This window comes from Oncorhynchus keta, chromosome 32, assembly GCF_023373465.1.
Source record: "Oncorhynchus keta strain PuntledgeMale-10-30-2019 chromosome 32, Oket_V2, whole genome shotgun sequence".
NCBI lineage: Eukaryota > Metazoa > Chordata > Actinopteri > Salmoniformes > Salmonidae > Oncorhynchus > Oncorhynchus keta.
In genome coordinates, this window is record NC_068452.1 from 23,870,783 (window position 1) to 23,893,835 (window position 23,053).

Consider the following 23,053-nt stretch of genomic DNA (forward strand, 5'->3'; position numbering starts at 1 on the left):
AAAAAAGTAGATGAGTAGCTATAGTTATCAGTAAAGACAATTGCAACAATATATATGTATAGCCAACCAATGGTCTTCAACTTGCTTCATCTTTCATTCTTGGTGCAATTTCAAAACATGTGCGCGTGCTACAAATGAACGAGAGTCAAATGTTTTGTTGTGATATGACGTCATGTTTCGGGAAATGAACCCAGTATGTAGCTAGTTTGCTTTAGGACTTCCATCCATGTCAGCAAGCAACCACTGGCCAGATAGTGAGTATCTGCCTGTGTTGCATTAACTGTCAGTTGATTGTGGGAATGGTGAAAGTCAGGCACTTAGTGACCTTAAACTACTAACGTTAGCTAGGCAGTTTAGAGTGTGCGGGTAAGATTCACTTTCATGTTCGGTGTTGGGTCTAACAGTCAGCAGCTAGCACTGGTACTGGCTAACATCAGCTATATTACTACCTTAGCACATCCGTGTGTGCAGATGTCTCCTCAAATTTGAGAAATTTATTGACTGACCAACACTTTTCAAACTGGCAGCACGAGCCGACTAAACTTTTTGTTTTTAAATATTACGGATTTCAGCACCCAAAGAATAGTCCGCATTTACAAATGACATTGTCCTGTGTAAATGCGGACTTTTCTTTGGGTGCTGAAATCCGTAGTTAAAAAAAAACAAAAAAACGTTATTTTATGTGACGTCGGAGCTGCAGTCTGCCACGCTAACGCTAGTCGGAGCTCAAATAGATCGTAAATCGTTGAGTTTAGTCGGCTAAATCTGGCTAGGCCTATACTTCTGCAGCCATCTCTTAACATTACTGTAATGTTACATCTAGAAGGATTGTTCATTTAACTGTTTGTTTTGGTTATCTGCTACGGTATTACCACCAACCTGTGCCATAAAGGTCAGACCTAATGGCAGAGGATGTAGACCAGGGTTCCCCAACTGGCGGCCCCCTGGCCGAATTTGGCCCGCATTTGATTTTATTTATTATTTTTATGTTAGACATAAAAGATCTTTCAAACAAAAGTAAATCAGGTCCAAGTTATTTTAATTTAGGAAATCTGTTCCAAAGTATTCCCATGCATAATAGTGAGATATACTGTATTTGATCATATATAAATGTCAGCAAGGTTTGAAATTATTATGTTTTAGTCAAATATATCTGTTTGCGCTTCTTGTGGTCAATTTTTAGTCTGCGAATTGTTTGTAATTATGTCTCGGCCCCCTGACCATCCATCCGCACAAGAAAGAAAACGGCCTGCTACTGAATCTAGTTCCCTGATGGAGACCGATTACCAACACACAAACAGAAGGCTACAGTCCTCCTGAGAGCTGTAATATTATAGGGCCATAGAGTACCACAGTCATCATACCCATAACACCTAGTGGTCAAACAGGGAAATGGTTTCAATTGTTTTTCCACCATTCATAGGGAATTTTCGAACCACTTAAAAAAAAGGGCTTTGTTTCGTGTAGGCTTACCCTGGTATGATGTTTTAAAAACCGTTTCGATCTCTCTAGGTCTATGACAAGGTGACTTTTATCAATATATTCGCCTGGATTAACCCCCCCATTTTTTTATTTATTTTTTATTTGAAATGCTAATTAGCTGCTAATATGGCTATCATAAAGAACTACAAATGCCATGATGATCTGGACGAGACTGCCGAATCGAGGCAAAGTTAAGAATCTCTGGATTACCTATCTAATGTTAATTAAATGTAATATAATATAATAATAATAATAATAAATGTAGTAATGAATAAATTGGCTACATTTCTTTAATGGACAATTCTGTGAACTGTCTTGTGCAAGTATTAAATTGGCCTGTTAGCAAAGGTGTCAGCTGGAGATGGCGTGTAGGACCTTTCATGGTTTTGTAGTTTTGCATGTCTACTTTGCTGCTAATTAGCATTTTTGAATCTGAGAGTAAATAGAGCCGAATATAATGGGCCTATGTAGATATTCCATTAAAAATCTGCCATTTCCAGCTACAATAGTCATTTACATCATTAACTATGTCTACACTGTATTTCTGAACAATTTGATGTTATTTTAATGGACAATTTTCAAAAACAAGGACATTTCTAAGTGACCCCAAACTTTTGAACGGTAGTGTATATATTGATAAAAGTCACCTTGTCCGAGAGAAATTTACATGGTTATCAAAACATCACGCCGGGGTATGCCTACACAAAACACAGCCCTTATTTGATGTTTTAGAAAAACTATTCTAACCATTTCCCTGTTTGACCGCTAGGTTTATGGGTATTATGACACCTCCACTGTGGGGCTCTATTATGGATAAGCTTGAACACAAACATTTAAGGAAGCTCTCTTTCTCACCAAGGCAAGACGTGTCACAACAGGAAACCACAATGATCTTAATCTGTTCATAAAATAATGTTGTTTAAAAATACAGATTTATGACCAGTTATTTAAGTTTCCAAGAACACAGGTCATTTACTTTTATTGGCTTGTTCACTGCTTTGGAGGTTAGACTAGGCTATGATTTCCTGTCTCAAGGACAGATGGCTTTGATTGTCCCAGTTAATTATTAGCTTTTTTGTTTTTACTGTAAGAGCTGTTTTCTTCTAAATTGTACATTTCTATGTGCAAAGGGACATACCCTTCTGGTTTCTGTGGTTTATAGTTTTGTCATGGTGTTGTTGGAGCACTGCCTTCCGTGGCAGGTGTCTGGAGTGGAAAGTACCCTACATCAGGGATTATCAACTAGATTCAGTCACAGTCTGTTTCTGTTTTTTTCTTGAGTGGATGGTCAGGGGGCCGGAAAATAAGTACAAATAATTTGTGCACTAGATTCTACTCTGCTGAAATAGTATGTGCATTACAGTATTTGCATTCTAAAGGTATAATTCACAGGTAAGACCAATTTCACTATGTATTATGAAGTTTGACATGAACATTAATTTCTTTGATATTTTTTGATCTTTGAATAACTTTTAATTTTTATGTTCCTTGTTTAGAAATTGTGGGCTCTATTTTCAGCTGGCGCTAAGGAGTTGCAAGTGTCAAAAGCATGTTAGTAAGTGTTCGTTTGCAATTTCGTCATGTTAAAACTGCCGCACAATTGATTGATTTATCCAGTCAGTCAATAAATAATATAATAATACTCGTAGGAAAGGTTTTCACCTTTCGCTCACAATCTGTGGATACTATATGATTAGAAAGGTACAAAATGTATGTAAAATATCACTGCACAATTGAAAAATATATGGCACATGGAAACCAAACGAGAGTGGTCTATGGTGATAGGTGGGATGGGCTGAGCGTGGCTGAGGGGTGGGATTAAAGAGTTTATTTTCAATAATGTATTATTGTTATGTGATCATTTGTAGACTAAAAATGTACCGAAAGAATCCCAAACATTGAAATGATTATGTTTTATTCAAATATACAGTACCAGTCAAAAGTTTGGACACACCTACTCTTTCAAGGGTTTTTCTTTATGTTTACTATTTTCTACATTGTAGAATAATAGTGAAGATATCAAAACTATGAAATAACTCATAAGGAATCATGTAGTAACCAAAAAAGTGTATATAAATATAATATTTGAGATTCTTCAAAGAAGCCACCCTTTGCCTTGATGACAGCTTTGCACATGCTTGGCGTTCTTTCAATCAGCTTCACCTTGAATACTTTTCCAACAATCTTGAAGGAGTCCCCACATATGCTGAGCAGTTGTTTTCTGCTTTTCATTCACTCTGTGGTCCAACTCATCCCAAACCAACTCATTTTGGTTGACGTCGGATGATTGTGGAGGCCAGGTCATCTGATCCAGCACTCCATCACTCTCCTTCTTGGTCAAATAGCCCTTACAAATCCTGTAGTGGTGTTGGGTCATTGTCCTGTTTAAAAACAAATGATAGTCCCACTAAGCGCAAACCAGATGGGATGGCATATCGCTGCAGAATGCTGTGGTAGCCATGCTGGTTAAGTGTACATTGAATTCTAAATAAATCACTGACAGTGTCACCAGCAAAGCACCATCACACCTCCTCCTCCATGCTCCGCAATGGGAACCACACATATGGAGGTCATCCATGCATCTCACAAAGACACTGCAGTTGGAGCCAAAAATCTCAAATTTGGACTCATCAGACCAAAGGACAGATTTCCACCGGTCTAGATTTCCACCGGTCTAATATCTATTGCTTGTGTTTTTTGGACCAAGCATGTCTCTTTTTCTTATTGATGTCCTTCAGTAGTTTTTCTTTTGCAGCAATTCGACCATGAAGGAAAGAAATTCCACAAATGAACTTTTAACAAGCCACACCTGTTAATTGAAATGCATTCCAGGTGACTACCTCATGAAGCTGGTTGAGAGAATGTCAAGTGTGTGCAAAGCTGTCATCAAGGCAAATGGTGGCTACTTTGAAGAATCTAAAATCTAAAATATATTTTTATTTGTTTAACACTTATTTTGGTTACTACATGATTCCATATGTGTTATTTCCACAAATAACCGGGCTCTCAAGTGGCACAGAGGTCTAAGGTGCTGTCTAAGGTAGTGCTTGAGGTGTCACTACAGACACCCTGGTTCGATTCCAGGCTGTATCACAACTTGCTGTGATTGGGAGGCCCATAGGGTGGTGCACAATTGGCCCAGCGTTGTTTGGGCGTGGCCGTGTTGGCCGTCATTGTAAATAAGAATTTGTTCCTAACTGACCTGCCTAGTTAAATAAAGGTTAAATATAAAATGTTAAAAAAGCATGGCAGCAACACATGACAACACAGCATGGTAGCAACATAACATGACAACAATGTGGTAGCAACACAACATGGCAGCAGCACAATATGGTAGCAGCACAAAACAGAGTACAAACACTCTTGGGCACAGACAACAGCACAAAGGGTAGAGATAACAATACATCACGCAAAGCAGCCACATCTGTCAGTAAGAGTGTCCATGACTAGGGCTTTGAATGAAGAGATGGAGATAAAACTGTCCAGTTTTAGTGTTTGTTGCAGCTCGTTCCAGTTGCTAGCTGCAGCGAACTGAAAAGGGGAGCGACCCAGGGATGTGTGCTTTGGGGAACTTTAACAGAATGTGTTGTATGTGGAGGATGAGGGCTGCAGTAGATATCTCAGATAGTAAAGACCCTTTCTCTCTTGGAGTCTTACTTGAATAATGAAGTGGTATTTATAAGGAATTGGAACAACACCTGTAGTCATGTGTGAAAAAGAAAAAACAAGAACCCTCCCTATGCGGAAGCAGCACGCTAGTTTATCAGCTGTGGGTTACTCGCTGTATGGTGGTTTTCTTGTGTGTGTGTGAGAGAGACGGGAGGGAAAGTGTGGTGTAGTTTCCTTTTTTTGTTATGTGACTTGTTTTTCTGTCTGCACATCCTTTAAGGTATGATGCCGTTCCTATTCTGTCCAGCATCATCCTGTGTTCCTCCCCTCCTCCTTCTATGGTAAGAATCACCTGGACTCCAGTTTGTTCCTCCATCTAAGAATGGAGGGCCCTCAAGCCTCCCCAAAGCTTGTAAAGCAGCCAGAGGACTTCACATTTGGTCGAATTCTTGGAGAAGGCTCCTATTCAACAGTAAGTCCTCGTAATTTTCTATGGTGTTGTATTTTGTGTGGGGGACTTATAGATTACAGTTTCAATCATATTAATTACTTTTTATTTTCTATTGTTGGTAAAGGGTTGGATTGTTAAAAAACAAATCTTTGTTGATTGCAAACTTGTTTCAGGTTGTGCTGGCAAGAGAACAGGCCACAGGGAAGGAATATGCTAGTAAGACACTACAAATATGTTTTCTCTTGTTGCATGAGGCTGATGATCCTCAAGTGGCGTTCAAATGACTGTCCTGGATTCTGCTTATAACTTAAATGCATTTGTGCTGAACAATAATGCTCTTTGAAGTGAGGAAACTGGAATTTGATTCAGTCATAAACACAGAGTGAAGCATATCGGTTTGAATTGTGTTTCAGTGAAGATTCTGGAGAAGATGCACATCCGGAAGGAGAACAAGGCACATTGCGTGACGCGAGAGAGGGATATCATGTCAAGCTTAGACCATCCATTTATCGTCAAGCTCTACTTCACATTTCAAGATGTGAAAAGGTTGTGTATCCTTTTAAATAATCATAACATGGGCTACTTTAAGACTTCTGGTCTAATCTATTTTGTGATCTTAGTACCATTATCCTTAACTGCCTCCTGTTAGATTTTGGCATAAGCTATGCAAGAAATGGGGAATTACTGAAATACATTCGCAAAATAGGCTCCTTCGATGAGACGTGCACTAGATTCTACTCTGCTGAAATAGTATGTGCATTACAGTATTTGCATTCTAAAGGCATAATTCACAGGTAAGACCAATTTCACAATGTATTGTTAAGTTTGACAAACATTAATTGATTAGATTGAGTTGATATTTTTGTATCTTTGAATAATTTTTCGTGGAATTTTTATAATGTTCCTTGATTATAAATTGTGGGCTCTATTTCCAGCTGCCGCTTAGTTTGCAATTTTGTCATGTAAAAGCTGGCACACTGGCATTTTCCAGACCTAATGCCAGGTTCGGCAATTTCCCTGACTAATATCAGCTCGCTTGCACTGAGTAAACATTTTGGAGGTTTTTGCCCTCTGCTTTTTCATTATTCACAATACACATACTTGCAAACTACACTGCTCAAAAAAATAAAGGGAACACTAAAATAACACATCCTAGATCTGAATTAATGAAATATTCTTATTAGATACTTTTGTCTTTACATAGTTGAATGTGCTGACAACAAAATCACGCAAAAATTATCAATGGAAATCAAATGTATTGGATTTGGAGTCACACTCAAAATTAAAATGGAAAACCACACTACAGGCTGAGCCAACTTTGATGTAATATCCTTAAAACAAGTCCAAATGAGGCTCAGTAGTGTGTGTGGCCTCCACGTGCCTGTATGACCTCACTAGAATGCCTGGGCATGCTCCTGATGAGGTGGCGGATGGTCTGCTGAGGGATCTCCTCCCAGACCTGGACTAAAGCATCCGCCAACTCCTGGACAGTCTGTGGTGCAACGTGGCATTGGTGGATGGAGCGAGACATGATGTCCCAGATGTGCTCAATTGGATTCAGGTCTGGGGAACAGGCGGGCCAGTCCATAGCATCAATGCCTTCCTCTTGCAGGAACTGCTGACATACTCCAGCCACATGAGGTCTAGCGTTGTCTTGCATTAGGATTAACCCAGGGCCAACTGCACCAGCATATGGTCTCACAAGGGGTCTGAGGATCTCATCTCGGTACCTAATGGCAGTCAGGCTACCTCTGGCGAGCACATGGAGACCTGTGTGGCCCCCCCAAAGAAATGCCACTCCACACCATGACTGACCCACCGCCAAACCGGTCATGCTGGAGGATGTTGCAGGCAGCAGAACGTTCTCCACGGCGTCTCCAGACTGTCACGTCTGTCACATGTGCTCAGTGTGAACCTGCTTTCATCTCTGAAGAGCACAGGGCACCAGTGGTGAATTTGCCAATCTTGGTGTTCTCTGGCAAATGCCAAACGTCCTGCACGGTGTTGGGCTGTAAGCACAATCCCCACCTGTGGATGTCGGACCCTCATACCACCCTCATGGAGTCTGTTTCTGACCATTTGAGCAGACACATGCACATTTGTGGCCTGCTGGAGGTCATTTTGCAGGGCTCTGGCAGTGCTCCTCCTGCTCCTCCTTGCACAAAGGCGGAGGTAGCGGTCCTGCTGCTGGGTTGTTGCCCTCCTACGGCCTCCTCCCCGTCTCCTGATGTACTGGCCTGTCTCCTGGTAGCGCCTCCATGCTCTGGACACTACGCTGACAGACACAGCAAACCTTCTTGCCACAGCTTGCATTGATGTGCCATCCTGGATGAGCTGCACTACCTGAGCCACTTGTGTGGGTTGTAGACTCCGTCTCATGCTACCACTAGAGTGAAAGCACCGCCAGCATTCAAAAGTGACCAAAACATCAGCCAGGAAGCATAGGAACTGAGAAGTGGTCTGTAGTCACCACCTGCAGAACCACTCCTTTATTGGGGGTGTCTTGCTAATTGTCTATAATTTCCACCTGTTGTCTATTCCATTTGCACAACAGCATGTGAAATGTATTGTCAATCAGTGTTGCTTCCTAAGTGGACAGTTTGATTTCACAGAAGTGTGATTGACTTGGAGTTACATGGTGTTGTTTAAGTGTTCCCTTTATTTTTTTGACCAGTGTATATAAACATTATTGAAAATCTGCCGAGCACATAGGTAACGATACAATCGACAGGAGCCTAGTATTTTGTATAGACGTGCAAATGCTATGGGTGAAGACACTTGAATTGAAAATATACTGCACATCCTAAAACATACACACATATGCCTACCTGCATACTTCATTTCACTTGTTCCAAGTATTGATCCCCAGCTCCAAAGAGCGCCTCTCATCTGGTTCCCAAATACGCACTCCTCCAAACATATTTAAATGATTCAGTCCTATAATGCAGTATCAACGGTAGGCCTAAGCTATATTTCGCTTATTGAGGATGTGCCTCACACATACAATACAATTTACCTAGTATTTTTTTTTTTTTTAGGAAAAGTTTGACACATAAAGACATACATATAAGGCTAGGCTAAGCTCTTTGAAGCCAATTACAACAATGTTGACTTCCAACTCTCCAAACATAGGCTATTGAGCAAACTCGTTACTGTAGCCTATGCTATTTAATAAACTTTAGTATCAATCCAAAATGGACCAGGACGAAATAATATTCTGTGCCTCCAGCCGAATTGACAATGCAAAGACTGTCAATAACAAACAGAACTTGAGACAAACACATGCAGTATTAAGCCATGGAACGCATTGATTGACCGGTGAGTGGCCAAGCCCTCTTCACACCTACAACTTGTTCATTCATCAAAACCCAGCCCTTTTGCGCCACTGCCAGCTATTGTAGTCATAATTCCAGCTGTGAAATTGGCAAAAATATTTCTGACACACCCCTGAACCTACAGTGCTATCGCCAGTGCTTAGATTTACCACTGCGTTAGGTTTGTTAAAATGTCATAATATGAATTTTATTTTAAGGTTTTAAATGGTGTGGCTTTTTCTTTACAGGGACCTCAAACCAGAGAATATTTTACTGAATGAGGACATGCACATTCAAATAACAGACTTTGGAACTGCAAAACAACTCTCATCAGATGGTACACAAAGTAATTTAACACATATTGCTTTGTTTTTGTGTAATTTTCCTCCAGTTTGTTAATAGACTAAGTACGGTACATTGGTTTGTTTACCCCTTATCGTATTGTGGTTAACTTATCTATCTATACCTCTCTAAAGGCTAACAGAAAAGTGTTTTTGTTATTTATAGGCACATGCACAAGGGTCTCTATGTGGACTTCATAGATATGGAAGCAAATTATAGCAAATTGCTAGTTATACGGTGCTCGGAATATAATTTTAATAATTGGTATGAGTCAATAATGTAATTTTAAGCACAATTGACTCAAGACATCTTCAGTGACGGTACCAAATGTGTCATGTGAATAATTTGTACATACATCTAATTCATATGATTGTTTTCTTTTGCAGACAGAGCAAACTCCTTTGTCGGAACAGCTGAGTATGTTTCTCCAGAACTACTGACTCAGAAATCTGCCTGCAAAAGGTAGTTTGACTTGAATTCATTCAGTACCCTGATTTGAATCCAATATTCAAAGGTCATCTGTTAGTGTATCCTCGCTTGCCATGCTTTATGCAGCTGGGAACAAGGCCATTTTTACATCACTATGATAAAACCCCAAATTGAAAAAAGTTAACTGAATCTGTCATGTTTTCTGATGTGTTTTAGCTCTGACCTTTGGGGTTTAGGCTGTATCATCTACCAGTTGGTAGCAGGATTACCTCCATTTAGAGCCGGGTAAGTTGCGTATCGTACATTATTATTTTCCTTTTTGAATATTCAGGTAACATATTTGAGAAGCGTCATTGTCAGGGGCTTTGCAGAAGCGCACTTTGATTTGGTAAACGATGTAGTCTATTTGTTATCACAGTCTAAAAACACTGTGTGAAATAACAGGAAGTTATGGCTGTGGTGTTTATGACTTGTTTGTGTATTGAGTGCCTGGAGGCTTGAAGAAACCCCAGTCACGCTCTCACATGGCAGCAGCTTCATGGTTCAACTATAAACCAACACATTTACCTCAAAGCCCTTTCAAAGGCAAGTACAGTGACAGTTGTGTATACTGTATGCGTCTTCCACTTCCAGGCAATCAAGCCCCAAAGAAGACATCAATATGATACAAGTTCTAACATGTGCCTTGCACTCTCATATGATCTTCTGTCTGTCCATGTGGTTGATTGTATTATTTGCTCGCCAGGAATGACTACCTGAAATTCCAGAAGATTATTAAACTGGAGTATGAATTTCCTGATAAATTCTTTCCTAATGCGAAGGATCTAGTGGAACATCTTCTAGTGAGTCTAATCATAGGAATTATTCAAATACAGTCGGATGTTGTTCCTCAGTTCCATACTATGACCCAATGAGTGTCATTATTAACTAAGCATTGCTTTATTTTTGTGTTAGTGCTTGGATCCCTCCAACCGATTAGGTTGTGAGGAGATGGGTGGGTACAACCCTCTCAGAGCCCATTTTTTCTTTAAGACTGTCACATGGGAGAACCTTCACCTACAGACACCCCCCAAACTCACCCCCTACCTGCCAGCCATGGCTGAGGATGATGAGGACTATTATGGAAACGTATGTTTTTCCTTCTTGACATATATAATTAAAGGTTAACACAAATCCTTGTTGACATATTGTTTCCCCAATATGTCAAATTAGCGTGTCCTTGTTTTGTAATCTGTACTGAAAACACCCTGATCATGATGTGGTTCCATCCACAGTATGATGACCTCCTCAGCCAGTTCAGCAACATGCAGGTTGTCCATTCCCGCTCCTTTCAACCACTGTTTGTGGCCAACCCCAGTCCCATCCCCAACCCTGCACAAAGGCCCAACAGCAACATTGAGCAGTACATTCATGACCTGGACAACAACTCTTTTGAGCTGGATCTGCAGTTTTCCACTGAGGTGAAGCGGCTACTGCTTGAGAAGCAGACAAGCAGAAACCCCTGGTAGGCCTGCAGCGATGTTCTCGTGAGCAAAACATGTTTTTGTGGAAAGAGTGTCAGAAGACTGTCAATATTATCTCACCATAATATTGACACATACTGTAGTTGATTATCTCATGCTCATATGTTGGGATTCCTATGTTTACTTACAATATTTACACAATTCTACCTGTGATGTCTTGTAAACATGAAGCACTTTGCCTAAAGACAATACAATGCCAACAATAATATGATATACTGTGTGAACTGTATCAAGAAAGATTTTGGGAATTCACTTTTTTTGATCTATTAAGGAATCAGTTTGTGGAGAATAATTTGATCCTCAAGATGGGACCAGTGGACAAAAGGAAGGTAAGGATTTATGTCATCCTGAATTACTTTACAGTAATGTTCTATTTTTCAGTTTGAAGGGGAGGAGTGAATGTCTTGATACTGTACTCTTCCAACCCTAAAGCAACATACTTCCCTCCTCTGGCAGTTGTTTGCAATTGCTGCCAGGAATCCATTTGGGGCATCTTGAACCATACTTACTGACTTTACCTACAGGCAAGGGATTTCTTTTTTATGTCTGAGAATTGCTCTCTGCTTTTAAAGGGGCTGTTTGCACGTCGGCGCCAGCTATTGTTGACTGAGGGACCACACCTTTACTATGTGGACCCAGTTAACAAGGTTTTGAAAGGAGAGATCCCCTGGTCCCCCGCACTGCGCCCAGAGGCCAAGAACTTCAAGACCTTCTTTGTCCATACAGTAATGAATTTGTCTTTTGCAATTAATAGCTCACCCTTAGCTAACAAAACTCACTTTATAAAACTATCAGTAACAGTGACCTATCCTCCTCTTTGCAGCCTAACAGAACATACTATCTGATGGACCCGTGTGGGAATGCTGACAAATGGTGCAACAAAATTCAAGAAGTGTGTCAAAAAATCTATAACAAGCATTTTAACTCGTGCATGTAGGTTGGGTACACTATCTTTTGAAGACAGGTCTTACTTACCCTGTAATGACAGGAGACAGAAAATGAAGGCGTTAATTCATAAATGATGGAAAACACCTAGCTGTAATGTAGCTTACAAGTCGTATTCCCTATTACTCCACACATTTAATTTATTGTAGGGCAGCAGGTTCAGGGCATGTTCCATTGTAATGCAGAATTTGATACATTCAGCTGGATCTAAAGCCATTCTGGTATAGAAAGGACCTATTATTTAAGAAAGTAGAATGGCTATTGCAACTATTCTAACTGACGATTTCTTAGGATGGTCTCATTTCTGACATGGTGGCCTTGGTTTTCCTAAGCTATTTTTCTTCTATAGCAGAGAATAAACTTTGGTCAAACCACATGGGCTGGTGCTGCTTTAGAAATTAGGAGTTGACATGGATGTTGGTTGAACAGTTCATCCAAATTGCAGAGGAGGATGTTGAAGCCTGTTTTTGACTGTTCTCATTTCTGGGAGAAGTTGATTGTAAATGTTAGACAGATATTTTGTTAGTCTATTCTACCGACCATTGCTGTGATGTACAAAGTGGGATGCAAGTAAAGTGTAAGATGTATATTTTGTATTTGTTTTATCCTTTGCTGATTAATCCTCATGCTATCCAAACTGTTCAAATACAGCAATAATTTGGATTAATGACCTGACTCCATGTTTACATAATTTAAATGTAAATCAATTGAATGTAAATAGTTGATAATGGTAGATTATGATATTTTGCTACCTTTCATTGTAATCTATATTTTATTTATGGATGGTGACATTGTTATTTTTACATAAATAGATGTGGGCCTATTTTTTTGTGTGCAAGTTTCAAATTGTTAATTGGAAGAATGCAGCATATATATAAGGTGGCTTGGTAATAAAAGCATGTGGGATTTTGACAAATGTCCTGTGTTTATTTATACTTAGCTTGGGTGAAGGCTCAGTATCATCATTTTGGGACCAAACCTTTTTTGAAGTCATGGAGTCCCAACTACAAAAAAATATTCTTATGAGAAGGATGCAAGGAGTGGGGGGATGGGTCATCACCAACTTCAGTAGCCACAAAGTTATAAACCCCGCCCATTTCTACAATTGATTATCTTCGAATTTTATTTTAAAGTTAAGCCTAACTTTAACCACACTGCTAAATTTATGCCTGACCCTAACCTTAAATTAAGACCAAAAAACAAAAAATAAAAAAAATTGTAGCCAATTTGGACTGTGGCTGTGGAATCTGACGTATGTCTAATAAAAACTGTGGAAACCGGTGGGTGGGGGTTGTCAAACTTTGATTACCGTACTTCATGACTATGCCTTTCCCAGTTTCCCGGCCCGCTTCAACTCAGTTCCTGTAACTTTAGCTAGCGACGCATCCAAGTTCGAGGAGCCGAGGTCGGGATGGCGGAGAAGAGCCCTGACTCCAGCGGCTCAGTTGACCAGTGTCCCGCCCTGTCTCCGGAACAGAGAATGCAGTCACCTGGGATCGGGGCATCCAAATGGGTCCGTCTGAATGTCGGTGGTACATACTTTCTCACAACGAGGCAAACGTTGTGCCGAGACTCAAAATCGTTCCTGTACCGTCTTTGCCGGGCCGACCCCGACCTCGACTCTGACAAGGTACGGATATCTGTCTAGCTAGCTAACGTTAATAGCTAGTTGGCTAATGTTAACTAGCTAACCTTTGTCTGTTTTACACATCATGTGAATGTTCTAACGTTAACTTACGTTACCTAGCTAGCATATCCAGACCGATTTACTAACTAGTTAGGTAGTTATTTTAATTGTTTAGCCAGGAAGTAAGCCAAACGGATAGCTAATTTAGATGGTCAACGTTAGCTACTAACGTCGTTACTAGTACAGGCTAGCTAGTTCAGCTGGCCAACGTTAACTCCCAAAGAACTTGTCTTACCGTTAACGTTAGTTTGTTTTCTTTCTGGATAACCCTCCTGACTACAGATCTACAGTAGCTAACTAACAAATATTAATTTGTACAGCAGCACGTTTCTACTCCTACTTAGATAACATTCGTATATAGTACGAGTCAACCACGAAAAACTGTTACTGTAGCTATCTAGATGGTGAATATCAGAATTACGCCTACACGCAAATGGACCATAAAATACATTGTTGACAAGACCAACAAGTAGTGTATATATAAGTGTATATATATATTTTTTTGTAAATAATTGGGCTTATAATATACAATTGTGCAAACGAGCCTCCCTTTCTGGAAAAGGAGCGTTGCCCCCTGTAAAATAAAGTATGATAATCCACATGTTGAATATGTTTACCATCCTGATTTCCAACCCTCAAAGGTCACCATGCATCATTTAACAGGAGGGTGACATTTAAAAGCTGGCAAAAGACCTTACAAGACAAGTTGGCTCAGTCATACAACTGCAGTTGCAATGAGTCTTGGGCTCTGAAAGATCCACAGTATCCAAGCAGAATAGCTTCATCCCATAGTTATCTAGGATATTTACGAAACTATGCTGATTAGCATTCCTAATTTGAAGTTGAGGTGAAAGTCTCCAATGTCTGTAATGTTCATGTGCCCAGTGTAATGTGGTAAGGATATGCATATCTGCCCTCTGTATTGATTCTTGCTAATGATGGCGTGTGTGAGAAGGCTGGAGCAAGGCCGCTGTGATGATCCTTGACGGATAATGAGACCTGTGAAATGTCAGTTACCCCATGTTGGCGCTGCTCCAAGCTCTGGGCACAGAGCTGTTGCATCCATGGATTGGCTATGGGTTTATGCTATTGCACAGTTCTGTTTCGATGTTTGTCACTGTACAAAAATTGTCAATGGTTTTGCCCCAGATTTGTTATTGATTGTCTGCTTTTCTCATTGTTATCGACTTCTCTTTCTTCAGGATGAAACGGGTGCCTATTTGATAGACCGGGACCCAACATACTTTGGTCCAGTGCTCAACTACCTGAGGCATGGGAAACTGGTGCTCAATAGAGGCATTGCAGAGGAAGGTATGATGATATTCTGGGATATGCTGAGACATGTCTGAAGAGTTGTGCCATTCTGTCATCTTTGTTGCTGCTTCTTTTTCGCTCTTAACACACGCTAACAATCACACTTATTACATTTAACACCACAGCAGTTCTCATTAGCATACATAGTTTCTTTCAATGATTGGGGTTTTAAGAATTGGTTAAATACATTCTGTTCCTCTCAAGGTGTACTGGAAGAGGCTGAATTCTACAATATCCCTTCTTTGATCAAGCTAATTAAAGACAAAATCAGGGAGAGGGCCTGCAAAACAGTTCAGGTGTGTGGGCTTGACTAAAATTGTCATTGGTATCTGAGTGATTTCTTTCTTCCCTGAGACTGTCCTGTTGTAATCACTAATACAGAGCTCTGGATATTAAAGGGGGCAGTGGAGTGGCATGTCAGTCTTGCTGCCTCTAAGGCCCTCTAACTACTGGCGAGAGGCAAATCCTTGGCAAGCTAGCCTCCCAAGGATCACCTCTGTTTACATGGTTTAATACTGCAATGACTCTGGGCACAAGCTCTGCTTAAGCTACTGGGATTTCCAGGTCTTGTTGATGTATTGGCATTTGTCCAGAGTCTCCTTACCCTTGCCAAGTAGATGAGGTCAGGAGTTGGCACATACTGGCTATGCTCTGCTCTGGGGGGGAGATTCGTATGTAGCCTATTGAGAGCACTTGCTGCTCTGTTGCATGTGAATTAACATTGCCTCTTTCTCGCTCTCCACAGCTCCCTATAAAACATGTCTACAGAGTCTTGCAGTGCCAAGAGGAGGAGCTAACACAAATGGTTTCCACCATGTCAGATGGTTGGAAGTTTGAGCAGGTAATTACCTTGAAAGGAAGACATTGGGGAGTGTTCTGCCTCCTATTTTCAGAAATGTTCCTTTCGGCTGCACTTTGACTTGTGTTGGTTGATTTACTGTTCACAGATGATGCTGAGTTCAGTGTATAACATAAATACTATAATTGTCTTAATTTGTAGTCCCTGTGAAATATAACCTTGCAGCATAATTTGGTTACATAGCTGTTATTGTGGTACTGTATTTATTTTTGTGAATGTCAGAATTGTCTGACCAACCTTTGAAAGGAGCTATGGTTGTGCCTGGTTCAAATAGACACTGTTTTCTAGAGTTAGATTTTGTCTGATGTTTATGGAACAGCAGATGAAAGGAGATGTTTCTGTTCATTCAGGAGGACACCCTGTACTAGGTGCGTTTCTGCTACTAGCCCCCTCTTTCTAGACCTTGCAGGGTGTTAGGGTCTTCCCCCCCAGAGAACTCATAACTCATGAGTGGGCTCAGGCTGCTACTCACGTTTCCTTTTTTGGGAGCCAGCAAGGTGACAGAATGTTAGGCATTCTGCTCGTGGCAGCTTTGTGAAATGGGAACCTACTGTATAGTGTAGTCTGTTTATTTGAATTAGCTACCACCTTAACGACAGATTTCACCCTGTGGTCTAATCCAAGGGATACTAAACATTAATGAGCAATGTAACAGCTCAAAGTGCTCAGGTGTCCTAGATAAAAGTCGGTGTTTGTTACTTTGACATTTAAAAAAAAATCCTTACGTAGAATAGAAATTGTCTACTGTAATCTGTTAAATTGTTTTGACTGTGCCTGGCAAGCTGTTGGAAAGATTAGATTTCCCATGTGTGCATGTTACCTCTAGTCCCTTAGAAACATTTCCCTTCTCATTGGGCATTGGTTCCCCCCCCTTTTTCCCCCCTCAGTTGGTCAGTATTGGCTCCTCATATAACTATGGAAACGAAGACCAGGCAGAGTTCCTGTGTGTTGTCTCTAAGGAGCTACATAACCAATCATATGGCACGAGCAGTGAACCAAGTGAAAAGGCCAAGGTGAGTATTCCAGAACTGCAACAAATGTCTCATCAACTTCCTGACCATTGTTAAAACCATTTATTGTGACTTAGACTAAGTTTTGTATACATGTTGTCTATCACATGTCTAACATAAATGCACACAATTGTTTTTATTGGTCATGGATGCTGCAATTCCTTTCTTTGCATGCTGCATTTCCTGCAGAGGACAAGTACAAGGATTGTTAAACATTTTGCCGATGAATGTATCTACCTTTCAATATTAGGGGACAATTGGTGAGATTTTGTTTAGACCCCTGCCATTGTGGCCTTAAACCTTTCTCCAAGAGCCCCTTTTCCCCTTGTGCCATATCATCCCTATGAGCCCATTACCTAGAGAGCATCCTGCTAATCATTATCTAGACAAGAGCAATGCCTCGATAATGATTTAAACTACTTTAATATTTAATGACCTCCTGTCACTAGCTTCTGCAGTTTATGGAATTCTCCATAGCCTTAGTTTCCCCGCTTTCCAGTCAAAAAATTTGAAATTTTAGGTTTCTTCCCGCCTGTTAAATGCTAACTCATAATACCTTTTGTCAAAGGTTTTTTGAAACATCTGTCTAGGATGAAATATACAGGCCTAAACATCTTATTTTTTCTTTTACAGATTCTTCAAGAACAAGGCTCTCGAATGTGAAGAGACTGTTCAGTTCTTAGGATTGTGTCCTGCTATGATGTCCAGATATAAAGACACAAACTACATAACATTCTGAGGAGCATTATGGCATGCTGGAGAAGCTGGCTAACTGCAGTCTACACATTGTACACACCATTTTTCTTTCAGATCTCAAATCAAAATGTGCAGTCGATAGCGTTACTCTGTTTTTGGGCCTACATAGTAAAACTAGACTGTAGATTTTCACACAGAGAAGGGACTGATCACTATTGTCCACAGCATTTATACTTGGTCCATCATTTACTCAGGGTCTCTAATAGTGTTTTGGAAGATGCATTAGGTGTGCACTGTCTGGTGGGACATTATTTCAAACATTTGTGCGTACTACATTATGCCAGTCCTTCGCATACAAAAATCAAACCTCTGAGAAATAAATTGGAAAGCAGGTTTTAAAGTTAAGATATTTAAGACTATTTATATGGAGTTGTATAGATTCATACTGTCTTGTTAGAGGTGAAGACTGTATTGACAGTTTTTATTTATTTTTTACATGTCTTTAAACAGAGATTATTTATGTCTCTTTCCAAATATCCTTTCAACCTGCACAATATCCGTTTTTTGGAAGGAGGATATTCTTAGAACTATTTCTACCAGGGTTATTGTTTGATAATGAGGTTGAGCTGATGTTAGGGAATGCCAGATGTTAAAGGACTAAAACTTGTCTTCCATCCACAGACTCTGGTGGGTTTTAGTTGGGTTACCTGTTAGGCAGCCACTGTGGAACTGGAACACATTGTTATATTTTAGTACATTATACCTAGAGCCATTTGATAGGCACATTTTTTCCCCCACATTGACATATGACAGTGACTTATCGGCTGGTGTTGTGAAGGGCCTGTTTTCCATTTTCCGTGAGAAAGAAAAGCGTTTGTCTCTTGCATGAATTAGTGCATATCTGCTTATTTGTGTGTGTATACACAATCTTTACGCTTCTGCGGTTTGAATATATTGAGCTTTGACAGGGCTGTATACCAAGCAAAATTACACCGAACTGTGGCGGTTTGCAATCATGCAAGTTCTGAGCAAAAATGCTTTGGTCATGTATTGATGAAAAGATTGGAAATTATAATGCGCAGTCATTACCATTGTTCAACTTGTAGATGGTTGAGCTACCTATTGAATACTTTAACATTGTCAGTACATGAGAACATTTATTTTTGAAAATGTTGCCATTGTTCAATGACCAAATCGATGTCTGAATTTCAACTTAAATCTGAATTTCTTTTGTCAGCGATAAGGAAATTCGGTAGTCTACATGCATATCTGAGGATTTGTACATAGAGGAAGTATAATAATATTCAGATGTGTTATCAGTGTTTTTTTTTTTGTTTTTTTGTTTTTTTGTTTTTTTTATACACACACACAGGGCTTTAACTAGTGGAATACAAGCTATAATTTCTGTAAAGGTCAACTGGACCCCTGTTGCCTGATCAAGGTAAAGTTTACATGTCTAGTGTTTTATAATCCGGATCTTACTTACCTTGCCATTGTAACACAATGCTCTAATTTGGCTTGTTTAAACATCTGTATATTACTATGTTTACATAGCAACTACCTGGGTATCTGGGATGTCAGCCATTTATCTAGTACGCAGACGGATAGTTTTCCAACATTTTCCTTGGACAGGTTTTTTCTTGTTCACTGAGTTGTCTTGTGGTGATAAGTGCCTCTTGCCTCTGGGGCTTCACAGTGCATGTGAAATCTGTGTAGTAGTGATTCCCATAACCACAAGGGCTCACTATTTGTGTCCACCCTGCAGTGACAGTGAAGACATGTGTCTAGTGTGGTGTCCTTTGACTGCAGATTCTTAAACACAGAAGGGGGTGTCAGCCATTGCATGCATGGCCTGATTCACCTTCCACCATGCCCTCAGCTTTACAGGACACCACTTCACTCCACTGTGACACTTCAGCTCCTGTTTGACCGTTATTTTCTATAATGCTTATCAAGACACATTTGATCCCTCTTTGAGGCCGCTGTGGGTTTCTAATGGGACATTGTTCCAGTTTTCCGTTAAATGTATTTTTAAAATTAACAGATGCAGACAATTGTTATTTTCTCACTGCTGTTCCTATATAGTAGTATCAAATGTTTTGTATTTTTTATGCTTACTGTATATACATACTATATTATATGTAATAGCATGTTTTGACTGGGGATAATGGAAATTATGGTGATGCTGGACCTGGTGGATTTAATCAATAAATGGTAATGAATTCAACTCTTGTATTGTATTTGAACAAACTGTTGCAGAGCCATAGAGGAAAAACTAACCACATGGCTGTCATATGTTAGATTTATTGTATAGAGCAAGGGTGCACTTGAAAGGAAATATGGTAATAACTAAACATCTTTAGACACTGGTTGGCCGTCATTGTAAATAAGAATTTGTTCTTAACGGAGTTAGATAAACCTAGTTAGATAAATATCAAATGACAGACTCGGGTTTGGTCCATCACAGGGTTAAATCATATTGAGCTACTGTTCAAACACAGCTCCATTCAGTAGTGCACAAACAAAGACCGTACAGTATAAAGATGGGCAGAAACTGCTACTCATAGAGCCCCAAAGTGGATGTGTCATAATACCTATAAAACCTAGCAGTTAAACAGATAATTGGTTCCATATAATCCTCACGTAATGTATAATATGTAGCCTATTGCAGGTGATCATATGATCCAATGTATAATTTTTTATTTTACTTTTTATTATGACTTATTGTATGTTTGTGTGTGTGTGTGTATATATATACACTGTTCAAAAAAATAAAGGGAACACTTAAACAACACAATGTAACACCAAGTCAATCACACTTCTGTGAAATCAAACTGTCCACTTAGGAAGCAACACTGACAAATGTGACATGCTTTGTGCAAATGGAATAGACAACAGGTGGAAATTATAGGCAATTAGCAAGATACCCCCAATAAAGGAGTGGTTCTGCAGGTGGTGACTACAGACCACTTCTCAGTTCCTATGCTTCCTGGCTGATGTTTTGGTCACTTTTGAATGCTGGTGGTGCTTTCACTCTAGTGGTAGCATGAGACGGAGTCTACAACCCACACAAGTGGCTCAGGTAGTGCAGCTCATCCAGGATGGCACATCAATGGGAGCTATGGCAAGAAGGTTTGCTGTGTCTGTCAGCGTAGTGTCCAGAGCATGGAGGCGCTACCAGGAGACAGGCCAGGACAGCAGGAGACGTGGAGGAGGGCAACAACCCAGCAGCAGGACCGCTACCTCCTCCTTTGTGCAAGGAGGAGCACTGCCAGAGCCCTGCAAAATGACCTACAGCAGGCCACAAATGCGCATGTGTGCTCAAACGGTCAGAAACAGACTCCATGAGGGTGGTATGAGGGCCCGACGTCCACAGGTGGGGGTTGTGCTTACAGCCCAACACCGTGCAGGACGTTTGGCATTTGCCAGAGAACACCAAGATTGGCAAATTCGCCACTGGCACCTTGTGCTCTTCACAGATGAAAGACGGTTCACACCGAGCACATGTGACAGACGTGACAGTCTGGAGACGCCATGGAGAACGTTCTGCTGCCTGCAACATCCTCCAGCATGACCAGTTTGGCGGTGGGTCAGTCATGGTGTGGGTGGCATTTCTTTGGGGGGCCGCACAGCCCTCCATGTGCTCGCCAGAGGTAGCCTGACTGCCATTAGGTACCGAGATGAGATCCTCAGACCCCTTGTGAGACCATATGCTGTGATTTTGTTGTCGGCACATTCAACTATGTAAAGAAAAAAGTATTTAATAAAAATATTTCATTCAGATCTAGGATGTGTTATTTCAGTGTTCCCTTTATTTTTTTGAGCAGTGTGTGTGTGTATATATATATATATTTATTTTTTTACGCTCATCTGTTACTGTCACTTTGTCATATTGTTGTCTAATATCTTTTCACTTTTGTTCTGAATGTTCTTAATTGGAAAATGCAAAAATAAAATATTTCAAAAATATTATTTTTTAAATGGATCCAATCGTTTTTCCACAATTCATTTTTCCTATAGGGAAATGTAGAAACTATTCAAATAAGGGCTGTGTTTTGTGTAGGCTTACCCTGGTGTGACGTTCTGATAACCACGTAAATCTCTCAGATAAGGTGACTTTTATTAATATATTCAGCTCTATTTTCTCTCAGATCTGAAAAAAAAATGCGAATTAGCATTAAAGTAGACATCATGCAAGACGACAAATCCCAGCAAGCTCCTTGCACGTCACGTCATCTCTAGCTTTCACATTTGCTAACAGGTGTTATGTCCATTTAAAACTTGTACAAGACCGTTCACAGAATTTTCCATTTAAAGAAATGTAGCCAATTTCATCATTACTACATTTAGCTAACATTAGATAGTTAATCCAGAGATTCTTACTTTTGCTTTGATTTCGGCACTCGTCCAGATCGTCATGGCATTTGCAGTTCTTCATGACAGCCATATTAGCGGCCCCCAAAAATATTATCAGCTAATCAGCGTTTCATTTTTTTTTTTTTGGGGGGCTAGTATATTGATAAAAGTAACCTTGTCCTGGAGAGATTTACACTGTTATCAAAATGTCACGCCAGGGTAAACCTACATGAAACACAGCCCTTATTTTAAGTGTTTAAAATCCCCTATGGGATAAATGAATCGTGGTAAAACGATTATAACAATTTCCCTGTTGGACCACTAGGCATTATGGGTATTATTTAACTAGGCAAGTCAGCTAAGAACAAATTCTTATTTACAATGACGGTCCACCCCTGCCAAACTCTAACGACGCTGGCCCAATTGTGCGCCCCAGCACCGATGCAGTACCTTAGACCGCTGCGCCACTTGGGTGGTTCTCTATAGAAATCCCCTATCACACTTGTAGGCAATGTCATTGGGTCTAATGGTTCAGACTGTGCACATACATCCTGTCAACGGCATTTCTTCAATATATTGTTGTTTTTTACGTAAATTAACTAGTCAGTTTGTCACTTTCACGAGGTTAGAGTAAAAACATTTTCCACTACTTAAGACATGGGCTCGAATCTAGGTTGTGCCTTCAGATTTCGAGAAAATGTACAACTAAGGAAGATTGTTTCACTTTTCTCACTGACTTCTCAAACCCCGGCTTGGTCTGCTTGGTCAGTTTCGCAAGCGTTCCTGGACGTCTCGCGATGTTGCACCTCTGGGTTTAGAAACTCTGTGGGACAACGTTCTGATAGAAACACTTCGATGATTTACCAAAGAGTTCAATCTAACACAAAAGTTTCAGTAGCCTACGATGCACCAAATATGTTCTAGTACCGTTCTGGTTGCTGGTTGTACCCTCCTAAACACAATTCAGGTTTTGTGAACAAACCTCGTTTGTGAAGGGATCATCTGTATGTGTTAGAAACGAAGTAGTGTGATTATT

The 23,053-nt window shown here is 40.2% G+C and overlaps 2 protein-coding genes and 1 long non-coding RNA gene across 9 annotated transcripts; 2 read left to right on the plus strand and 1 right to left on the minus strand.

Moving 5' to 3' along the window:
* Window positions 1-175: 175 nt before the first annotated feature.
* Window positions 176-13,011, plus strand: LOC118365343 (3-phosphoinositide-dependent protein kinase 1-like). 7 transcript variants are annotated; one of them, XM_035747483.1, is made up of 15 exons: window positions 176-254; window positions 2,979-3,037; window positions 5,372-5,563; window positions 5,716-5,758; window positions 5,956-6,093; window positions 6,192-6,336; window positions 9,105-9,202; window positions 9,585-9,660; window positions 9,844-9,912; window positions 10,373-10,469; window positions 10,582-10,755; window positions 10,902-11,131; window positions 11,422-11,479; window positions 11,723-11,875; window positions 11,974-13,011. In XM_035747483.1, exons 3-15 carry the CDS (start codon window positions 5,474-5,476, stop codon window positions 12,085-12,087), a joined length of 1,485 nt encoding a protein of 494 aa, XP_035603376.1. In that variant the 5' UTR covers window positions 176-254; window positions 2,979-3,037; window positions 5,372-5,473; the 3' UTR covers window positions 12,088-13,011. The 7 variants fall into 7 exon arrangements, with proteins under 7 accessions (XP_035603376.1, XP_035603380.1, XP_035603381.1 ...); XM_035747487.1 differs by having other exon boundaries at window positions 9,105-9,193; XM_035747485.1 differs by having other exon boundaries at window positions 177-254; window positions 2,979-3,033.
* Window positions 13,012-13,313: 302 nt separating this feature from the next.
* On the plus strand, window positions 13,314-19,888 carry LOC118365345 (BTB/POZ domain-containing protein KCTD5-like). The gene is made up of 6 exons (XM_035747490.2): window positions 13,314-13,725; window positions 14,985-15,093; window positions 15,301-15,392; window positions 15,842-15,937; window positions 16,843-16,968; window positions 17,599-19,888. The coding sequence occupies exons 1-6, from the start codon at window positions 13,507-13,509 to the stop codon at window positions 17,626-17,628; spliced, it is 672 nt and encodes a 223-aa protein (XP_035603383.1). The 5' UTR covers window positions 13,314-13,506; the 3' UTR covers window positions 17,629-19,888.
* A 147-nt stretch (window positions 19,889-20,035) lies between these two features.
* On the minus strand, window positions 20,036-22,169 carry LOC118364746 (uncharacterized). The gene is made up of 3 exons (XR_004821651.2): window positions 22,045-22,169; window positions 21,731-21,814; window positions 20,036-21,401 (listed from the first exon to the last, which is right to left on the minus strand). It is a non-coding gene; the product is annotated as an uncharacterized LOC118364746 (long non-coding RNA).
* Between the last annotated feature and the right edge of the window lie 884 nt (window positions 22,170-23,053).

Excerpts from the sequence above, each read along its gene's own strand:
- LOC118365343 (XM_035747483.1), top strand. The coding sequence starts at position 5,474 with ATGGAGGGCCCTCAAGCCTCCCCAAAGCTTGTAAAGCAGCCAGAGGAC. Across the intron at positions 6,337-9,104 it reads TCTAAAGGCATAATTCACAG|GGACCTCAAACCAGAGAATA; the intron begins GTAAGACCAATT and ends TTTTCTTTACAG. Across the intron at positions 9,913-10,372 it reads TTACCTCCATTTAGAGCCGG|GAATGACTACCTGAAATTCC; the intron begins GTAAGTTGCGTA and ends TTTGCTCGCCAG.
- LOC118365345 (XM_035747490.2), top strand. The coding sequence starts at position 13,507 with ATGGCGGAGAAGAGCCCTGACTCCAGCGGCTCAGTTGACCAGTGTCCC. Across the intron at positions 15,393-15,841 it reads GGGCCTGCAAAACAGTTCAG|CTCCCTATAAAACATGTCTA; the intron begins GTGTGTGGGCTT and ends CGCTCTCCACAG. Across the intron at positions 16,969-17,598 it reads AACCAAGTGAAAAGGCCAAG|ATTCTTCAAGAACAAGGCTC; the intron begins GTGAGTATTCCA and ends TTTCTTTTACAG.